The 17,913-nt window shown below is 44.4% G+C and overlaps 1 protein-coding gene across 1 annotated transcript; it reads left to right on the forward strand.

Moving 5' to 3' along the window:
- Positions 1–8,127: 8,127 nt before the first annotated feature.
- On the forward strand, positions 8,128–11,114 carry LOC139409919 (neurofilament light polypeptide-like). The gene is made up of 4 exons (XM_071155332.1): positions 8,128–9,216; positions 9,593–9,717; positions 9,861–10,312; positions 10,447–11,114. Exons 1-4 carry the CDS (start codon positions 8,167–8,169, stop codon positions 10,734–10,736), a joined length of 1,917 nt encoding a protein of 638 aa, XP_071011433.1. The 5' UTR covers positions 8,128–8,166; the 3' UTR covers positions 10,737–11,114.
- The last annotated feature ends 6,799 nt before the right edge of the window (positions 11,115–17,913 follow it).

Raw genomic sequence — 17,913 nt, forward strand, 5'->3', positions numbered from 1 at the left:
ATAGAACCTACTAAAGAGATGAGTCTTCAATAAACACTTAAAGGTTGAGACCGTCTGTGTCTCTCACATGGCTAGGCAGACCATTCCATAAAAATGGAGCTCTACTGGAGAAAGCCCTGCCTCTTGCTGTTTGCTTAGAAATTTGAGGGACAATTAGGAGGCCTGTGTCTTGTACGTGTAGGTATGTATGGCAGGACCAAATCAGAAAGATAGGTAGGAGCAAGCCCATGTAATGCTTTGTAGGTTAGCAGTAAAACCTTGAAATCAGCCCTTGCCTTGACAGGAAGCCAGTGTAGGGAGGCTAGCACTGGAGTAATATGATACATTTTTTTGGGGTTCTAGTCAGGATTCTACCAGCCGTATTTAGCACTAACTGAAATTTATTTAGTGCTTTATCCGGTGGCCGGAAAGTAGAGCATTGCAGTAGTCTAACCTAGAAGTGACAAAAGCATGGATACATTTTTCTGCATCATTTTTGGACCAAACATTTCAGATTTTTGCAATGTTACGTAGATGGAAAAAAGCTGTCCTTGAAACAGTCTTGATATGTTTGTCAAAAGAGAGATCAGGGTCCAGAGTAACGCCGAGGTCTTTCACAGTTTTATTTGAGACGACTGTACAACCATCAAGATTAATTGTCAGATACAACCGAAGATCTCTTTTTTTCTTGGGACCTAGAACAAGCATCTCTGTTTTGTCCAAGTTTAAAAGTAGAAAGTTTGCAGCCATCCACTTCCTTATGCCTGAAACACAGGCTTCCAGTGAGGGCAATTTTGGGGCTTCACCATGTTTCATTGAAATGTACAGCTGTGTATCATCCGCATAGCAGTGAATGTTAACATTATGTTTTTGAATGACATCCTCAAGAGGTAAAATATATAGTGAAAACAATAGTGTTCCTAAAACGGAACCTTGAGGAACACCGAAATGTACAGTTGATTTGTCAGAGGACAAACCATCCACAGAGACAAACTGATATCGTTTCTATTGGCTTATTTGAGCTGTTCTTATTTGAGCTGTTCTTGGTCTTTTACCAAATAGGGCAATCTTCTGTATACCACTCCTACCTCGCCACAACACAACTGATTGGCTGAAACGCACTAAGAAGGAAAGAAATTCCACAAATTAACTTTTAACAAGGCACACCTGTCAATTGAAGTGTATTCCAAGTGACTACCTCGTGAAGCTGGTTGAGAATTTCAAATATAAATATACTTTGAAGAATTTCAAATATAAAATATATTTTGATTTGTTGAACACTTTTTTGGATACTATTGTACATGATTCAATATGTGTTATTTCATAGTTTTGATGTCTTCACTATTATTCTACAATGTAGAACATTGTAAAAAATTAAGAAAAACCCTTGAATGAGTAGGTGTGTCCAAACTTTTGACTGGTACTGTATATATATATACTCTGGACATCCTAATATTTCCATATAAATATATGTGTAACGGATGTGAAACGCTAGCTTAGTTAGCGGTGGTGCGCACTAAATAGTGTTTCAATCGGTGACGTCACTTGCTCTGAGACCTTGAAGTAGTAGTTCCCCTTGCTCTACAATGGCCGCGGCTTTTGTGGAGCGATGGGTAACGATGCTTCGTGGGTGTCAGTTGTTGATGTGTGCAGAGGGTCCCTGGTTTGCGCCCGGGTATGGGCGAGGGGACTGTATAAAGTTATACTGTTACATTGGTGCCGTGACCCGGATCACTGGTTGCTGCGGAAAAGGAGGAGGTCAAAAGGGGGGTGAATGTAATGGATGTGAAACGCTAGCTTAGTTAGCGGTGGTGCGCACTAAATAGTGTTTCAATCGGTGACGTCACTTGCTCTGGGACCTTGAAGTAGTAGTTCCCCTTGCTCTGCAAGGGCCGCGGCTTATTTGGAGCGATGAGTAATGATGCTTCGTGGGTGTCAGTTGTTGATGTGTGCAGAGGGTCCCTGGTTCGCGACCGGGTATGGGCGAGGGGACGGTATAAAGTTACACTGTTACATATGCATGTGATGGGATGTATAGAAAATATGAACAGTATATGGGTAGAATATGTAGTATATCTGAAGAATAGTATATGAGTTAAATAGGATGGCCTTGACTAGAATACACTATATACATATGAAGTGTGCAAAAGAGTATGTAACATTAAAGTGACCAGTGTTCCATGACCATGTTCTGCACATAGGGCTAGTGACAGTAACTAAAGTTCAGTGCAGGGTAGTGGGTGGAGGCCGGTTAGTAGTGACTATTTAACAGTCTGATGGCTTTGAGATAGAAGCTGTTTTCCAGTCTCTTGGTCCCAGCTTTGATGCACCTGTACTGACCTCGCCTTCTGGATGGTGACAGGCCTTGGCTTGGCTGGCTGAGGTCCTTGATGATCTTCCTGGCCTTCCCGTGACACCGGGTGCTGTAGATGTCCTGAAGGGCAGGCACTGTGGCCCCAGTGATGCGTTCGACAGACCACACAATCCTCTGGAGAGCTCTGGGGTTGCGGGCCATTTCAGATTGTCAGTGATGTTTACGCAGAGGAACTTGAAGCTTTTCACCTTCTCCACTGCAGCCCCCTCGATTGGGATGGGGGCATGCTCCCTCTGCTGTCTCCTGAAGTCCACAATCAGCTCCTTTGTTTTGTTGACGTTGAGGGAGAGGTTATTTTCCTGGCACCACTCTGCCAGGGCCCTCACCTCCTCCCTGTAGGCTGACTCATCATTGTTGGTAATCAGGCCTACATTACCACTGTTGTGTCATCCCAGTACAACCACCATTTGATCTTCACAGGACAACTGTAGTCAACCACACCATGTTTTTAAATGTGACCTTTATTTATCTAGGCAAGTCAGTTAAGAACACATTCTTATTTACAATGACAGCCTACCGGGGAACAACTGCCTTGTTCAGGGGCAGAACAACAGATTTTTCCATGGTCAACATTGGGATTCGATCCAACAACCTTTCAGTTACTGGCCCAATGCTCCACTAGGCTACCTGCCGCGCCTGAATCATAGCTATAGTAAGTACATGGGATGTTTGAAATTCAATTCATGTAGAAACGCAGCAAGGTTTCAAACCAATCCTACCATCCACTTAAACTCTTGGGCCAGTTCAGGTTAAAATACTGATTCTGCATTAAACTGACTGAGGCCAAACTTTAGGGCTAAATCAATGCCCACTGCTACCAATCGAAAATATGATCCACATTGAGAAAAAAGAGAAATACAATATCACCACATACAAAATTAATGGAACTCTAGGCATGAAGCCAAACTGTGTATCATATATCACAAAATAGGACAGAGAGCTTGACGAATCACAAAGAGAGATAAAGACTGAGGATGCTGCAGTGAAAGAGAGAGATAGAGAGAGAGAGAGATAACTAGAAAGAGCAAGAAAGAGAAAGCAGGTGAATAGGGTAGGGCAGAATAATTGTGCAGTTGAAAGAGAGGGGAGTGAGAGAGGAGAGGAGAGGAGGGTGGTGTGGAGGGGATGGGGGGGTCCTTGGTGAGTATGACTGTACTGATGAGTCAGCTTGCGGCAGCACCCCACACCTACACTAAACATTGTCGTTGCCTTGTCAGCAAAATACATACAAACACACTCAAATTCATACACTCATCTCAAGAAGTACAACCAAAATACAAAGTATACTGCATCCAAACACGGACTCATACCAGCCTGCTCTTTGACCAGATCCTCATACTGTAAACTACTGGTCACTCTGCTATCCATTCTGTCAGTCAACAGTCTTGGACACTATCAAAGGTGTCCCCTCCCCTCCCCCCACCTCAGGATGAAGAGGAGAAGGAATAGGAGGAAGTGTGTGTCAGCAGTCAAGCAGGCAGGGGGGCAGGCAGGCAGCAGTATTTTTGACCAGTCATGGTTCCCTCTTCACGCTTCAGCTGAAAGATGAAACTGTTTTTCTTGTTAGGGAATTAACATGAAGTCTAACTTCAAAGCCCTCTGTGTTCCTTCCAGCAAAAGCGATCATGAAAATCTATTTGAATGAATATAACCCATTCCGTATAATAAACAAACCAATACATTATCATTACAAAAATTGAAACATCTTCACAGACATCATTTATACACATTAGCATTACAGCACCTGATAGGGGAGAGTGGGGTATGTTGAGCCATTTTTTACATTTAGTATATAGTATTCTTTTTAACAACATACAGTATATCACAAAAGTGAGTGCACCCCTCACATTTTTGTAAATATTTGAGTATATCTTTTCATATGACAACACTGAAGAAATGACACTTTGCTACAATGTAAAGTAGTGAGTGTACAGATTGTATAACAGTGTAAATTTGCTGTCCCCTCAAAATAATTCAACACACAGCCATCAATGTCTAAACCGCTGGCAACAAAAGTGAGTACACCCCTAAGTGAAAATGTCCAAATTGGGCCCAAAGTGTCAATATTTTGTGTGGCTACCATCATTTTCCAGCACTGCCTTTACCCTCTTGGGCATGGAGTTCACCAGATCTTCACAGGTAGCCACTGGAGTCCTCTTCCACTCCTCCATGATGACATCACGGAGCTGGTGGATGTTAGAGACCTTGCACTCCTCCACCTTCCATTTGAGGATGCCACACAGATGCTCAATAGGGTTTAGGTCTGGTGACATGCTTGGCCAGTCCATCACCTTTACCCTCAGCTTCTATAGCAATGCTGTGATTGTCTTGGATGTGTGTTTGGGGTCGTTATCATGTTGGAATACAGCCCTGCGGCCCAGTCTCCGAAGGGAGGGGATCATGCTCTGCTTCAATATGTCACAGTACATGTTGGCATTCATGGTTCCCTCAATGAACTGTAGCTCCCCAGTGCCGGCAGCACTCATACAGCCCCAGACCATGACACTCCCACCACCATGCTTGACTGTAGGCAAGACACACTTGTCTTTGTAGTCCTCACCTGGTTGCCGCCACACACGCTTGACACCATCTGAACCAAATAAGTTTATCTTGGTCTCATCAGACCACAGGACATGGTTCCAGTAATCCATGTCCTTAGTCTGCTTGTCTTCAGCAACTGTTTGCGGGCTTTCTTGTGCATCATCTTTAGAAGGGGCTTTCTTCTGGGATGACAGCCATGCAGACCAATTTGATGCAGTGTACGGCGTATGGTCTGAGCACTGACATGCTGACCCCCCACCCCTTCAACCTCTGCAGCAATTCTGGCAGCACTCATCCATCTATTTCCCAAAGACAACCTCTGGATATGACGCAGTCTTGGACACTATCAAAGTGGATTCAATTGTAATTTTTTTCCAACAAACTACACAAAATACTCTGTAATGTGAAAGTAGAAGAAAAATTCCAACATTATTTTAAGATAATTTAAAAATAAAACACTAATAAACCATGATTAGATAAGTAATCACTGCTCTGTCAATACATGTCAGGAACACTTTTGGCAGCGATTACAGCAGTGAGTCTTCCTGGGTAAGTCTCTAAGAGTGATTACAGCTGTGAGTCTTCTTGGGTAAGTCTCTAAGAGTGATTACAGCAGTGAGTCTTCTTGGGTAAGTCTCTAAGAGTGATTACAGCAGTGAGTCTTCTTGGGTAAGTCTCTAAGAGTGATTACAGCATTGACTCTTCTTGGGTAAGTCTCTAAGAGCTTTCCACACCTGGATTGTTCAATATTTGCCCATTATTCTTTTCAAGCTCTGTCAAGGTGTTGGGGATTATGGCTGGACAACAATTTTCAAGTCTTACCATAGATATTCAAGCAGTTTTAAGTCAAAACTGTAACTTGACCACTCAGGAACATTTACTGTCTTCTTGTTAAGTTATTCCAGTGTAGATTTGGCCTTGTGTTTTAGGTTATTGTCCTGCTGAAAGGTGAATTTCTCTCCCAGTGTCTGGTGTAAAGCAGACTAAGTCAGGTTTTCCTCAAGGATTTTGCTTCATTCTTTTTCTTTTTATACAGAAGAACGACCCAGTCATTGCTGATGTCAAGCATACACATACCATGATGCATCCACCAGAGTGCTTGAAAATAAGGAGTCAGTTGTTGTGTTGGATTTGCCCCAAAAATAAAGTTTTGCATTTATTCTGTGAATTTTTTAAATTCTTTTCACTTTGTCATTTAGGTCATTATTGCGGAGTCACTACAATGTTGTTGATCCATCGTCAGTTTTCCATCCTCAGTAGCTGTTTTAAAATCACCAATGCCCTCATGGTGACATCCCTGAGCAGTTTCTTCCTGCAGCTCAGTTCAGAAGGACCAGAAGGACTTATTATGTGATTTGTTAAGCCAAAATGTACTTCTAAACAAATGTAGGCTTGCCTGAACAAAGGGAGTGAATACTTATGCAACGACTATGTTTTTATTAATTTGTAAAAATGTCAAATTTTATTTTTACTTTGACATTATGTAGTATTTTATGTAGATCAATGACAAAAAACTCATAATTAAATATTTTTAAATCCCACTTTGTTACGCAATAAAATGGGGTTGAATACTTGGGGTTGAGACCCACTGTATATTTCAGGATGTTAAAATAAATCAGAAATAATCAGTTTAGCAAGCTCAGTCAAATCCATGACTGATCTACAAATAATAATGAGTAGTTATTTATGATGCAAGGTGATTTGTAGATCAGTCTGCTGCAATGTCGAACAAGCCCCCTGTGTGCCTCTGCTACTCTATCATAGGCTTTCTTCCACACAGGTCCATTTTTTATTTTTTGTTAATGGACCTCTTCAGTGTCATTCGGTCAATTGTTTCATCCCTTACTGCTGCTCGAATGGACTCTAACTTCATTGGCTGTTCTTTCAAGAACTTTAAGTGGGGGCTAGGCCCCTGCTTGTTTTACATGTGTATACACAGGGCATGATGATGTCTGCTCTGTAAAAATAAAAATGCCCTATCTTCATATGCATAAAACTGACAAAATGTGATCATCATTTGTATAGGGTATGTTGAGCCATTGGCTCAATTGCCACTGGCCAAATGGCACAACTTACCCCAAAGCAAACATTTTTTCAATATTAGCTCACACAGCTACAAGAATGCACTTTCATGCTAGGTTCAGGACCTTATATTGAAGCTTATAGAGACCACAACTGATGTATAAAACAGTCTTAGAACTATCTACTTTGGGTTAGATACAAGCACCATGAAACATATAACGCAATACATTTATTTGTGAAAATCAGTTTTTTGTACCTGACTTGCTCACCACTTTTTACATGTGGTTTCTTCCTTCACAGACTCCATGAAATTATGACCTCTTTCTAAATATTTGGTCACATTATTCATTTTGTGTATGGTTTCCTAGAGTCAAGGGGTGGCTCAGCTAACCCTTTAGCACGACTTACCCCACTCACCCCTACAGAAGAAGTATCTACAGGCACCAAACAGTAGCTTACCAGCCATGACGTATAAGTAAATAAGCACTCTGAGATTCATCGCATATTTGACCATGTATTTGACCAAATACAATCCAGCTATGTGTTCTGTGTTTATCATTGCAGGTTTTCAGAGGTCATGGGTGTATTTCTCCTATTGGCCAGCAGGGGAGGTGCTGTGTCACTGTATGATTACATGCTGTGTATAATAGGAACACAAAAGCTGCTGGAGAGTCAGGACAGCCCACTCTCTTCCCCTGCAGAGAGGACTGCAGAACCTACATTCAAATGAGTACAAACTCAAGTCATCTCATGCGACTATTCATTTTTTCTATGACTGCAGGTACAGTGCAGATAATATACTTCACTAGCCAGAGGCTTTAGCTATCTGACTCTACTTTTCTGTACATTAACTTGTGAATATTAGTAGTCAAGGTTACTGTGTATGACAGAAACACTGTAGAGCAACTAAAAACATGTTAACCTCTGTTCTACCCTCAAAAACACAAACATCTCTCTTTCATCTGCCCCCTCTCCCTTTCCCTCCCCATCTCTCGCCATCTCTATATCTCCTTCCCTCCCCCTCTCTCTCCTTCCTTATTCTCTTTCTCTCATTCTCCCTCTCTCTCCGTTGCAGTGTTAGGCTTTCAATCCTGCGTAGTCAGAGTTTGGGAAACTGCTTGCGTCAGAGCTCTCCCTTTTGCTATAAAAGCTGGAGCCACTGCAGCAGCATCAGTCTGGGTTCTTCACCGGAGCCCTACAGACATATTCACTCAGAGCCCGACAAAGCAGCCTGTCCTCCCAGCACAGCCATGAGTACCCTCGGCTTTGACCCTTACTACTCCTCCTCCTCCTACCGCCGCTGGTATGTGGAGGGAGCCCCCCGAGGGGTGGTAACCAGGGGGAGGTCACGCTCGGCCTACTCAATCCACACCTCTCCCCTGTCCTCTGTGAGCTCCCGTTTGCAGTACTCCTCTCCTGGACGGGCTCTGCATTCATCCCCGGCTTCCTCCTCCTCCGTGGAACTGGAGCTGAGTCAGGCGGCCCAGGTGAGCTCTGAGTTCCGCACGGTGAGGACCCAGGAGAGGGCTCAGATGCAGGAGCTCAATGACCGCTTCGCCGGCTTCATCGACCGTGTGCGGGAGCTAGAGCAGCAGAACCGTGCTCTGGAGGCTGAGCTGATGCTGCTGAGGCAGAGGCATGGGGAGCCTTCCCGTCTGAGGGCCCTGTATGAGCAGGAGGCTCGGGCTCTGAGGGCTGCCGTGGAGGAGGCGCGTGGGGAGCAGCAGGCCGCCCTGGGGCAGAGGGAACGTCTGGGGCAAGCCCTGAGCGCCCTACAGGCCCGCTACGAGGAGGAGGTGGTGGCCCGCGAGGACGCGGAGGGAAGGCTGTTGGATGCGCGGCGTGGTGCCGACCAGGCCACCCTGGCCAGGACCGAGCTGGAGAAGAGGGTGGAGACCCTGCTGGACGAGCTGGCCTTCCTCAAGAGGCTCCACGAGGGGGAGGTGGTAGAGCTCCAGGCCCAGGCCCAGCTGGGGGCCCAGGTGGCTGTGGAGATGGAGGCAACCACGCCGGATCTGTCCGGGGCTCTGAGGGACATCCGAGCCCAGTACGAGAGGCTGGCGGCCAAGAACATGCAGTCTGCTGAGGAGTGGTTCCGTGGGAAGGTGGGCTCCCTGACGGAGAGCGTGGCCCAGCACAGCGATGCAGTGAGGAGCTCCAGGGACGAGGCTGGGGAGTACCGCCGGCAGCTCCAGGCCCGCCTGCTGGAGATCGATGCCTGCAGGGGTCTCAATGAGTCTCTGGAGAAACAGTTGCATGACATGGAGGACAAGCAGAGTGCTGAGATCAATGGCATGCAGGTCAGTAGTGGTACAGCAGGACACATTTATACTGGTACTGCAGGAGTGGTACTGCAGGACGAATTTATATCTGTATTCAAGCAAATACCTCAGAAGGAATGCAATCTCATAGTGAATGTGTTTCTTAATTGCATGTTTAGAAACTGTTTATCAATAGATAGATGACTTGATCAGAATACAAGACACCCATAATGTTTTTAATAATTTGTGCAAAGTGGAACTGATTTAGTAATGTAGAAGGGGAAAAATATTATATTGCATCAAATGTGCATTTTAATAGTCACACTCAACATTTTTTGGCAGTTTACCTGAACTTGTAACCTGCTGTAAGAACACACACATTATCCATCACATCACCTCTAAACTTCTCCTGTAGGATACTATTGGCCAGCTGGAGAATGAGCTGGGAGCCACAAAGCAGGAGATGGCTCGCTACCTGAAAGATTACCAGGACCTGCTGAATGTTAAGATGGCCCTTGACATCGAGATCGCTGCCTACAGGTAGGATGCTATGAGGAGCATTGACCAGAGCTTCAACTTAAATAACTATAATGTAATAATCCGAATGCAAGTCCAGGTCAAGGAAAACCTTTTGTCCTTTAACTCTGAAAGTATATATGTCCCATGATACTTTACTTCTCCAGGAAGCTGCTGGAGGGGGAGGAGTCTCGTTTCAGTGTGGGCGTGTCCGGGGGTATGTCCAGTGTCTACGGCCACACCCTGTCAGCCACACCCTCCTTTGGCCGCTCTATGTTCTCCATGCAGTCCAGCCTAAGCTCTGGCGCCCCCTACCTGATGACTTCACGCTTCTTCAGCTCCTCATTTGCCTCTGGAGATGATGTCATCTCTGCCAGCCTAGCCCAGCAGGACTCTGCCAGCCTACCACAGGAGGAGGAGGAGGAGAAGGAGGAAGAGGATGAGAAGGAGGAAGAGAAGGAAGAGGAGGGAGAGGAGAAGGAGGAAGAGGGTGGAGAGGAGAAGGAGGAAGAGGGTGGAGAGGAGAAGGAGGAAAAGGGAGAGGAGAAGGAGGAAGATGGAGATGAGGGAGGCGAGGTGGAGAAAGAAGATGGGGAGGATGCTAAGGACGGCGAAGAAGGTTAGCATTAGCATTATCCCTCAAAGAATATTCTCTATTGTTGTCTTGCATTGCTTAGATGTCAACATTTTTACAATACAGTCTACTAACCCAATTATTTCCCTATTCACAATTATAAAATGTTTTGGTTATAGCTGGGGATGAGATGGAAGAGAAGGAAGAAACTGCAAAGGAGGATGGAGAGAAAAAGGAAGATAAGGACAAGGGTGGGGAACAGGAGGGAAAGGAAGGTGAGGAAGATAAAGAAGCGGGTGATAAAGAGGAAGAGGATCAAGCTGAAGCTAAAAGTGAGGAGAAAAAAGATGACAAAGCAGACACCAAAGAAGAGAAAGGTGAACCAGAGATATCCAAGACCGTTGGAAAGTGTGAAAAACCTGCCGAAGAGAAGAAAGACCAATCTGAAAAACCAATGGCTAAAAAGTAAGTTTGTGGCCCAAGACTCCACAAGCCAAAAGACAGTCTAATAAAAACCTCAGCTCGAAAAAACAGCAGAAATACCCAATATTTATGACTTCAGTGTGCTTGTTAACAAGGTGCTCAATACAATACATATTTTAGTGCACTACTGCATAAAATCACTGCTTGCAAAGATCATAAAAAGTCAATTAAAGTCTGGTCACACAATTCCTTGTGTGTGTGTGTGTAAGAATGTGTGTGCTGTGCCTGTGTGCAAGTCTGCGAGAGTGTGGTTTCGGATGACTGAATAAATACTATTCAAATGCAGAGTGTGTCATTTATTGTTTTTGTGCTTCATGCTAAATAATAACTCAATTAACAATATGTATCATTTCTATGTCAGATCTGTTCAACTCAACAACAAGGATGAGTTGTTGAATATATTCGTTATAAACTTTTAATTGAAGGTGTGCTTAAAAAAATGATCACATAGTTAACCACAAATTGAATGCATGTAACGGCCTGCTTACAGCAGGTCCAGACTCAATTGATTCATTCATCAATCAATCCATTAACAGGTTATGTGTCATGATTTACAAACGGTTTACAAATGTTGAACAAACTATCTATTAAATGCTTTATAAGCTGTTTGTAAAGAAGACATTAACATGATGGTTTACTAGGCTCAATAGCCTGTCAGATCTCGTTTAGACCGTGTAGAGCAGTGGTACTCAAACTTTTCAGCAGGGGCCCCATTTTGTCAGCCAGAATTTCTGGGGACCCCATTTTTTCCCCAATAATTCATTGCGACCCCACCACATCCCAAATCTAATGACACAACCTTAAAATCGGTAAGTTTTGATTTTTACATCAACAAATAAGCTTAAATTCAATGCATTTGAATCTCTAATAAATAAATACATTTACTTAATAAAACTATATCTTTGAAACTATCTTTCAAAAAATGTTTGTATATTGTCCCATCCAATAATCTGCACTTTTAATATTTTGTTCCTCAAGTGCAGTTACCCCACGACACCACTAGGGGTCGCGACCCAGACTTTGAATACCACTGGTGCAAAGCCATCTTATAAACACAACCATTCATCTCTCTGTCACGACGCATCACGACGCACTAGCACGGGCCTGGCAGATTTTTGTGCTGTAGCACAAGGTCTGGCAAGGTCTACATCAGATGCTTCATCAGCTACGCAGAACAGGTCCAGTGTGTCAGAGAAACAGATGCTGAGGAACGGGATGATCTTCAGACAGTGATGGCATTGTTATTAGCTCATATCAGGGCTGAGAACGATAACATATCTGGTTTTTATTGCTTTTAAGACATTGTGCTAACTTTATGACTCTTGGCAATTGAGTTGCTTCCTTCAGCACATTACGTGAGGGCTGGCTAAAATCCTGAGTGGAAGAGGTACAGCAATCAGCAGTCCTCCAGGGACAGCACTAAAGAATAAACGAGGTAGTATTAACCAACACCTGCATTGCAGAGGTGTGGATATATCAGTTGGAAAACTGTTTCTAAGCTACTAGGGCGGAAGGTGTACGTGACATTGACATTAGAAAGAGCCACATTTGATATCCGACTGCTTCTATGGCTACTTTAGTCTGTTTTTATTCATGCTATTTGGCAATGTCCACTGATGAAAGGGTTTAAAATTGCTCTGAATGAACAAAGCATCGTCACCAAGAAGCAAGTCCGCAGGTGCAGTACAGTCTGGGTCATGTGAGGACATGTAATGTGAGGACAAGCAATGGAAGTGCAGCTCATATAGTTCATTTGCAGTCGTAGCCTACAGGCAGACATTTCTAAGATGTTCTTATTTTGATATAGAGTGCCTTTGGAAAGTATTTAGACCCCTTGATTTTCCCCACATTTTGTTAGGTTACAGCCTTATTCTAAAATGCATTTTTTTTAAATCCCCCTCATCAATCTACACACAACACCCCATAATGACAAAGAAAAACAGGTTTTTAGACATTTTTGCCACAAAAATACAAATAAACTGAAAAATCAAAATTCCATAAGTATTCAGACCCTTTACTAAGTACTTTGTTGATGCACCTTTGGCAGTAATTACAACCTCGAGACTTCTTGGGTATGATGTTACAAGCTTGGCACACCTCAAGATCTCTCAAGATCTGTCAGGTGGGATGTGGAGAGTTTGATGCACAGCTATTTTCAGGTCTCTCGAGAGATGTTCGATCAGGTTCTGGCTCTGGCTGGGCCACTCAAGGACATTTAGAGACTTGTCCCGAAGCCACTCCTGTGTTGTTTTGGCTGTGTGCTTAGGGTCGTTGTCCTGTTGGAAGGTGAACCTTCGCCCCAGTCTGAGGTCCTGAGCGCTCTAGAGCAGGTTTTTCTCAATGATCTCTATGTACTTTGCTCCATTCACCTTTGCCTCAATCCTGACTAGTCTCCCAGTCCCTGCCACTGAAAACCATCCTCACAGCATGATGCTGCCACCACCATGCTTCACCGTAGTGATGGGGCCATGTTTCCTCCAGACGTGACCCTTGGCATTCAGGCCAAAGAGTTCAATCTTCAATATTTTATTTCACATTTATTGAACCAAGTAGGCTAGTTGAGAACAAGTTCTCATTTACAACTGCGACCTGGCCAAGATAAAGTAAAGCAGTTTGACACATACTGCAACACAGAGTTACGCATTGGAATAAACAAACATACAGTCAATAATACAGTAGAAAAAGTGTGTGCAAATGAGGTAGGATAAGGGAGGTAAGGAAATAATTAGGCCATGGTTGCGAAGTAATTACAATATAGCAATTAAACACTGGAATGGTAGATGTGCAGAAGATGAATGTGCAAGTAGAGATACTGGGGTGTAAAGGAGCAAGATGAATAAATAAATACAGTATGGGGATGAGGTAGTTGGATGGGCTATTTACAGATGGGCTATGTACAGGCCCATTGATCTGTGAGCTGCTCTGACAGCTGGTGCTTAAAGCTAGTGAGGGAGATATGAGTCTCCAGCTTCAGTGATTTTTGCAGTTCGTTCCAGTCATTGGCAGCAGAGAACTGGAAGGAAAGGTGGCAAAAGGAGGAATTGGCTTTGGGGGTGACTAGTGAGATATACCTGCTGGAGCGCGTGCTACGGGTGGGTGCTGCTATGGTGACCAGTGAGAGATAAGATAAGAGATAAGATAAGATAAGGTGGGGCTTTAACTAGCAGAGACTTGTAGATGACCTGGAGCCAGTGGGTTTGGCGACGAGTATGAAGCGAGGGCCAGCCAACGAGAGCGTACAGGTTGCAGTGGTGGGTAGTATATGGGGCTTTGGTGACAGATGGCACTGTGAAAGACTGCATCCAATTTGTTGAGTAGAGTGTTGGAGGCTATTTTGTAAATCACATAGCTGAAGTCGAAGATCGGTAGGATGGTCAGTTTTACGAGGGTATGTTTGGCAGCACGAGTGATGGATGCTTATTAAATTCAATTTGGATTGGGGATGCTTAGTGTGAGTCTGGAAGGAGAGTTTACAGTCTAACCTGACACCTAGGTATTTGTAGTTGTCCACATATTCTAAGTCAGAACCGTCCAGAGTAGTGATCATGGATGGGCGGGCAGGTGAAGAACATGCATTTAGTTTTACTTGCATTTAAGAACAGTTGGAGGCCATGGAAGCAGAGTTTTATAGCATTGTAGCTCATCTGGAGGTTAGTTAACACAGTGTCCAAAGAAGGGCCAGAGGTATTCAGAATGGTGTCGTCTGCATAGAGGTGAACCAACAGCAAGAGCGACATCATTGATGTATACAGAGAAGAGAGTCAGCCCGAGCATTGAACCCTGTGGCACCCCCATAGAGACTGCCAGAGGGCCGGACAACAGGCCCTCCGATATGACACATTGAGCTCTATCAGAGTAGTAGTTGGTGAACCAGGCGAGGCAATCACTTGACAAACCAAGACTGTGGAGTCTGCCAATAAGAATGTGGTGATTGACAGAGTCGAAAGCCTTGGCCAGGTTGATGAATACGGCTGCACAGTAATGTCTCTTATCGATGGCGGTTATGATATCGTTTAGGACCTTGAGTGTGGCTGAGGTGCACCCATGACTAGCTCTGAAACCAGATTGCATAGCGGAGAACGTACGGTGGGATTCGTAATGGTCGCAAATCTGCCTGTTAACTTGGCTTTCGAAGATCTTAGAAAGGCAGGGTAGGATAGATATAGTTCTGCTGCAGTTTGGGTCTAGACTGTCTCCCCTTTTGAAGAGGAGGATGACCGCGGCAGCTTTCCAATCTTTGGGTTTCTCAGACGATACGAAAGAGAGGTTGAACAGGCTAGTAATATGGGTTGCAACAATTTCGGCAGATCATTTTAGAAAGAGAGGGTCCAGATTGTCTAGCCCGGCTGATTTGTAGGGGTCCAGATTTTGCCGCTCTTTCAGAACATCAGCTATCTGGATTTGGGTGAAGGAGAAATGGGGGAGGCTTGGGCGAGTTTCTGTGGGGGGTGAAGGGCTGTGTGTGACAATGTTTCCTAGCCTCAGTGCTGTGGGCAGCTGGAAGTAGGTGTTCTTATCTTATTCGCCATGGACTTTACAGCGTCCCGGAACTTTTTTGAGTTTGTGCTACAGGATGCACATTTCTGCTTGAAAAAGCTAGCCTTAGCTTTCCTAACTGCCTGTGTATATTACTTCATGACTTCCCTGAAAAGTTGCATATCACGGGGGCTATTCGATGCTAATGCAGAACGCCACAGGATGTTTTTGTGCTGGTCAAGGACAGTCAGGTCTGGAGAGAACCAAGGGATATATATGTTCCTGGTTACATTTTTTTGAATGGGGCAATCTTATTTAAGATGGTGAGGAAGGCACTTTTAAAGAATAACCAGGCATCCTCTACTGACGGGATGAGGTCAATATCCTTCCACGATACCCGAGCCAGGTGGATTAGAAAGGCCTGCTCGCTGAAGTGTTTTAGGGAGCGTTTGACAGTGATGAGGGGTGGTCGTTTGACCGCAGACCCATTATGGATGTAGGCAATGAGGCAGTGATCGCTGAGAACTTGGTTGAAAACAGCAGAGGTGTATTTGGAGGGCAAGTTGGTTAGGATGATATCTATGAGGGTGGAACTAAATGGTTGGTTAAGGCAAATTGAGCAGGGCTATAGGCTCCACAGTGAAATAAGACAATAATCACTATCCAGGACAGTAATGGACAAGGCATATTGATGTTAGGGTGAGGCATGCGTAGCCCAGTGATCATAGGGGTCCAGTGAGTGGTTGGGCTGGCTGGAGGCACGGCGATTCAGACAGCTAGCAGGCCGAGACGGAGGAAAGACTGATTTAGCCTCCACGTGCGTTGATGTTGATAGACCAGTCGTGATGGATTAGTAGGGTTCCGAGTAGCAGAGGGGTCCAAGTCCAATAGGCAAAATAGATATAGTGGCCCAAGAAATTGGCCGATGGATCTATTCAGCTAACAGTCCAATATGCTCTAGCCAGCTGGCGGGCCGTGGTTAGCAGGCTAGCAGATGGGCATTCAGGGGACGTTGCGACCTAGGGGCCAGTTGAGTACCCCCTCGAGCAGATTACGTCGGTAGTCCAGTCGTCAAGGATCGGCAAGGTTCAGTGCCCCGTACCGGCAGTAGAAGGGGTCCGGGTATTGTAGCCCAGGAGTGGCTGATGGGCCTCTTCAGCTAGCCGGGAGAATAGGCCTAGCATGGGCTAGCTCCAGGCTAATTGGTGATTGCTTTGGGACAGACCTTAGCCAGGTCACTCGGATTGCAGCTAGCTAGCTGCGATGATCCATGTGAAAGGTTCAGAGCTTGCGGTAGGAATCCGGGGATATGGAGAGAAAATATGTCCGGTTTGAGTCGCGTTGTACAAACTGGTGAGAGATTTCCTAGCTAAAGGTTAGCTGATGACCACTAGCAGTGGTTAGCTGACTACTAGCTAGTAGCTAGTGAGCTGGCTAGCTTCTGTTGGGGGATTCAGGTTCCGGAGGTAAATAAATATACTTTAGAAAAAACAGATCCACACCATGTTGGGTGAGGTGGGTTGCAGGAGACTATTATGAAGGTGAGGTTTAGAGAAATATAAAAAAGATATGCGAAGAAAAAAATATAAAGGATATATACATGGAACACGATGAAGGACAAAGACGTCTGACTGCTACGCCATCTTGGATTTGCAGATAATCTTGTTTCTCATGGACTGAGAGTCTTTAGGTGCCTTTTGGCAAACTCCAAGCAGGCTGTCATGCGCTTTTTACTGTTAAGTGGCTTTCATCTGGAAACTTTACCATAAAGGCCTGATTGGCGGAGTGCTGCAGAGATGGTTGTCCTTCTCGAGGGTTCTCCTATCTCCACAGAGGAACTGTGGAGCTCTGTCTTAGAGACCATCCCTCCCTGACCAAGACCATTCTCCACCGATTGCTCAGTTTGGCCGGGCGGCCAGCTCTTGGTGGTTCCAAACTTCTTCCATTTAAGAATGATGGAGGCCGCTGTGTTCTTGGGGACCTTCAATGCTGCAGAAAACTTTTGGTACCCTTCCCCAGATCTGTGCCTCGACACAATCCTGGCTTGGAGCTCTACGGACCTTATATAGACAGTTGTGTGCCTTTCCACATCATGTCCAATCAATTGAATTTACAACAGTGGGACTCCAAGTTGTAGAAACATCTCAATGATGATCAATGGAAACAGGATGCACCTGAGCTCAATTTTGAGTCTCATATCAAAGGGTCTGAATACCTAAGTAAATCATGTTTTCTGTTTTTTATTTGTAATACATTTGCAAACATTTCTAAAAACATGTTTTCGCTTTGTCATTATGGGGTATTTTGTGTAGATTGCTAAGGATTTTTTATTTAATCAATCTGTAACGTAATAAAATGTGAAAAACGTAATTGGGTCTGAATCCTTTCCGAAGGCACTGTATGTCATAATATTTTTTTTAAACGTTAGATAGAATATTTTGTTCTGAAAGTTTTAGGAACAATAAATTATATGTAACACCCCAGGTGTTATTGTGCTTTGTGGCATAGAATCAGACCAACTATCCTTCTAGCATTATAATAAGGATTCATTCACTGTGAGTGAGTGATAGGCTACATTTCAAAGAAACCTCTTCATGGATTCTGCCTGAGATAGTCGCTGTCCATTTTCCGGTGGTGCTGAATTTCAAATTACGATCGGGTTGCTGTCTGCTTTAATGTTGCTAAAT

This window comes from Oncorhynchus clarkii, chromosome 5 (genome assembly GCF_045791955.1).
Source record: "Oncorhynchus clarkii lewisi isolate Uvic-CL-2024 chromosome 5, UVic_Ocla_1.0, whole genome shotgun sequence".
Classification (NCBI taxonomy): domain Eukaryota; kingdom Metazoa; phylum Chordata; class Actinopteri; order Salmoniformes; family Salmonidae; genus Oncorhynchus; species Oncorhynchus clarkii.